Source organism: Propithecus coquereli, unplaced genomic scaffold (assembly GCF_000956105.1).
Source record: "Propithecus coquereli isolate 6110/MARCELLA unplaced genomic scaffold, Pcoq_1.0 Scaffold155, whole genome shotgun sequence".
NCBI lineage: Eukaryota > Metazoa > Chordata > Mammalia > Primates > Indriidae > Propithecus > Propithecus coquereli.
The window spans coordinates 4,497,504-4,500,728 of NW_012139969.1; the positions used below are offsets into that span (position 1 = coordinate 4,497,504).

The following is a 3,225-nucleotide window of genomic DNA, read 5'->3' on the forward strand; positions in this document are numbered from 1 at the left end:
ATTTTGATGATACTTCAGTTTTGACTCATTTTCATATTCTATGCCCGCAGTGACTCCCAGCACCTTCTGTGGTGCCCTAGGAATGCATCCCTAGAAGAATGGGGCCTCCTCCCATACAGGCGAATAGCAGGGCTCTTCCCCAACTAAAGAGGAACATATAATAAATATGACATTTCTGACCGGATTAAGAAGGCAAACGTATTTTTTTTTTACTAATTTATTGATAAGTTTATTCTTCACTCATAAAAAAGAACATGTTTTTGGCTTTTAAATCATGACATAAAATAAAAAGGCAAATAACTGAAAATTATCAGCTGAAAAGTAGGTAGAAGCAGCTCATACTGAATCATCAGCAAATGCTACGTGCTTTGGGCTATAGCAGGGGCACCAATCAAAGCAACAGCCGGAGATGCAGTGCCAAGCCATCTCTGAAAACTGCTTAGTTTCAAAAGGTTGTTTGGTCATTACATATAGAATATTAATCCTGCCTCTCCTGCTTTCCTTCTTAATCTTTATGAGAACAGAACGCAATAATGCTTTGATGCTAGTCTTTCTAGTTTGTAGGATAGTGGTGTTGTTTTAACATGTATAACCTGCATAGTTTCAGCCTTCAAAAAATAAAACTGCCCAAATCAACTGTAACTAAAAGCCATTTTTATTTTTGGTCAGTTATCTGCTGTAGGCACAGCTTCATATAGGAATTTTTATTGCGGATTTCTATGACTGCATCCCTAACAAGCTCAATGAACATCTGTGGCCAAAGCTTCTGCAAAGCCTCATTTTTCATGTTGATTTCTGTGGCTTCCTTCACAAGGTCCTCTATATACATCTTGCAGAATTTCTTTTTTTCCTTTATTTCCTGTTAGGAAGAAGAAAGTTTTGCATTAAATCGTAACTAATCCAAAAGTCAAAGCAACTAGCTGAACCATACAGACATGAAATTTTATTCTGATTCCCCATCACTCTCCCCTACTCCTACCCCTCACGGCAGGAATTCTTTCCTAGCCACTCCTGTCAGAGAGCTCTGCTTGAGTAAAGACAGCAACAAGGAGCTCCTTACTTCTCAGCCCACTCCTACTTCTGTTGGACAGCTCTGTTATAAGATGTGTTTCTTTATTGGAATTGCTGAATCATAACTACTATTTCTCCTATCTCAGTTCAGGTAGTTTAGCTCACACAAGTCAGCTGAATGCACAGCCTCAAGGCTTCCAGTGGTAAATGTATCAGGGTACTGATAATGATAATTTTAATTCATATGAGGTTAGTTAATATCCATATAATATTTAATACTTTAAATACCTATACTCTGAATTTACTCTCTATAATAGAAGGGCATAAAATGGTACATTACACTGACTTACGTGGCCTAGATCATTTGGACGAAGTTGGGGAAAAGTGTACAAGAAGAAATATATATGAGCCTAGGACCCAGAATGTAGCCTTCTAAAGAAACAGTGCTCCCACTCAACTTCTGGGTCTGACAGTCTGCAAATGAAAAACCTGGTTCTAAACAAAACAGGGGAAGTTTTGGGCCAGAGAATATTCAGCCCTTGGGCCCCAATTTCATCACAGAGGCTAAAACAAAGCCATTTTATTTAATGTAAGAATTCAACATTATTTTAGCTATTGATACTTTTGGAGAATATCAAGGCATGATCATGGAAGGTGTCATAATACATATGGAAAAATCAATTCAACACATTAGATAATCAGAATTACAAGGGAAGTAATTCACATAAATGAAGGAGGAAAGAAATAATAAATGTTAATGAGAAAATACATTTAACTATTAATACTTGGAATATGATCCATGTAAATCTCTAACTCAAATTGAAACAATAAAATAATTTCAAGGTGAATTAAAAGAGTTAAGTTTAAAATATCACAGATATTGTCATTCAAATTATACATGAAGATTTATAATAACAAGAAAAATGCTTACATTATAAAGTTATGTGAAAACAGAAAAACACAAAATGAAATTTTGATAGAGTTTGGGCTCTATGAATGTATGCATTTGTCAAAACTCAGCAATTTTATAGCTAAGATCTATATTTCAGCATATTAATTTTATCTTAAAAAAACTATATCAAATACTGAAGTCTAATGATATGCATGCTGAATTATTTCGGGAGAAGCTTACTAATGTCTGCAATTACTTTAAAATGAATTTTAAAAACCCAAGGTGGCTTGATGGATGGTGAGAGGGATGGATATACACACAGACATGTAATAAAGCAAGTACGTTGCATGTATGATGCTAATAGTTTAATGGAGGTTTGGGGTGTATGAGTGTTTATTGTAAAATTCTTTCAACTTCACTGTATATGTGAAATTTTTATTAAAAATTAGAAAAGAACACATAGAAACTATTGAACAAAATATAGTGAAGTGTCATTAAGATTGTCTTTAGGTTGCAAGACTGTAAGTGTGCTTTCCTCCTTTTTTTCTGTTTTTCTTTTTCCAAATGTTCATGATTTTTCAAATATGTTTTAAATTCCTGACTAATTAATGTAAGTTAATAATGAGTCCACATTGCACTAACTTTCCCTAACAGAGGTATATTTTCGGAATTTTCTTATGACATATAACACATCTTTAAATAATCAGTCACCATTCAGGGGTCAATATGCTGATCTGATATAGTTCATGTGCTAAAACAACAGGTCATAGGTTCACCTATCATAAAAATATGTATGGATTTTGATAGGTGATAAACAACAAATGTTTCCAACTGACTGTTTTCTCTGATGAACCTAACTTCTCTAACCCTGACCATACTGCAGTCTGGGACTTAGCCACCTGCACTAAGTTAGCATGTCGATGAGAACAGCATTTAGCCGCTCCCTTTTAAAACTCAGTAAATCTGAGATACATAGGGGCCCCTAGAAAGAAGAACAAGTGTGAATCACTAAAGATCAGTAACTAAAATGAGCAACATTTTATAACAAGCAATGCATTTATACAAGTAGAAGGCACAGTGCATATTTAGTGAATGCTTTTCTTATAGATTTCTAAATTTCTTTTTTTTTTTTTGAGACAGAGTCTCACTGTGTTGCCCGGGCTAGAGTGCCGTGGCATCATTCTAGCTCACAGCAACCTCAACCTCCTGGGCTCAAGCAATCCTTCTGCCTCAGGCTCCTGAGTAGCTGGGACTACAGGCATGCGCCACCATGCCCGGCTAATTTTTTTTTTCTATGTATTTTTAGTTGTCCAATTAATTTC

General features: G+C 35.2%; 1 protein-coding gene across 1 annotated transcript in view; it reads right to left on the reverse strand.

The window, feature by feature from the left end:
* Positions 1–655: 655 nt before the first annotated feature.
* The window catches only part of LRRC49 (leucine rich repeat containing 49), a 178,135-nt gene continuing 175,565 nt past the window's right edge, over positions 656–3,225 (reverse strand). The window contains exon 14 of the mRNA XM_012640557.1: positions 656–859. Within this exon, the coding sequence (XP_012496011.1) occupies positions 656–859 (204 nt within the window). The remainder of the gene's footprint in view (positions 860–3,225) is intronic.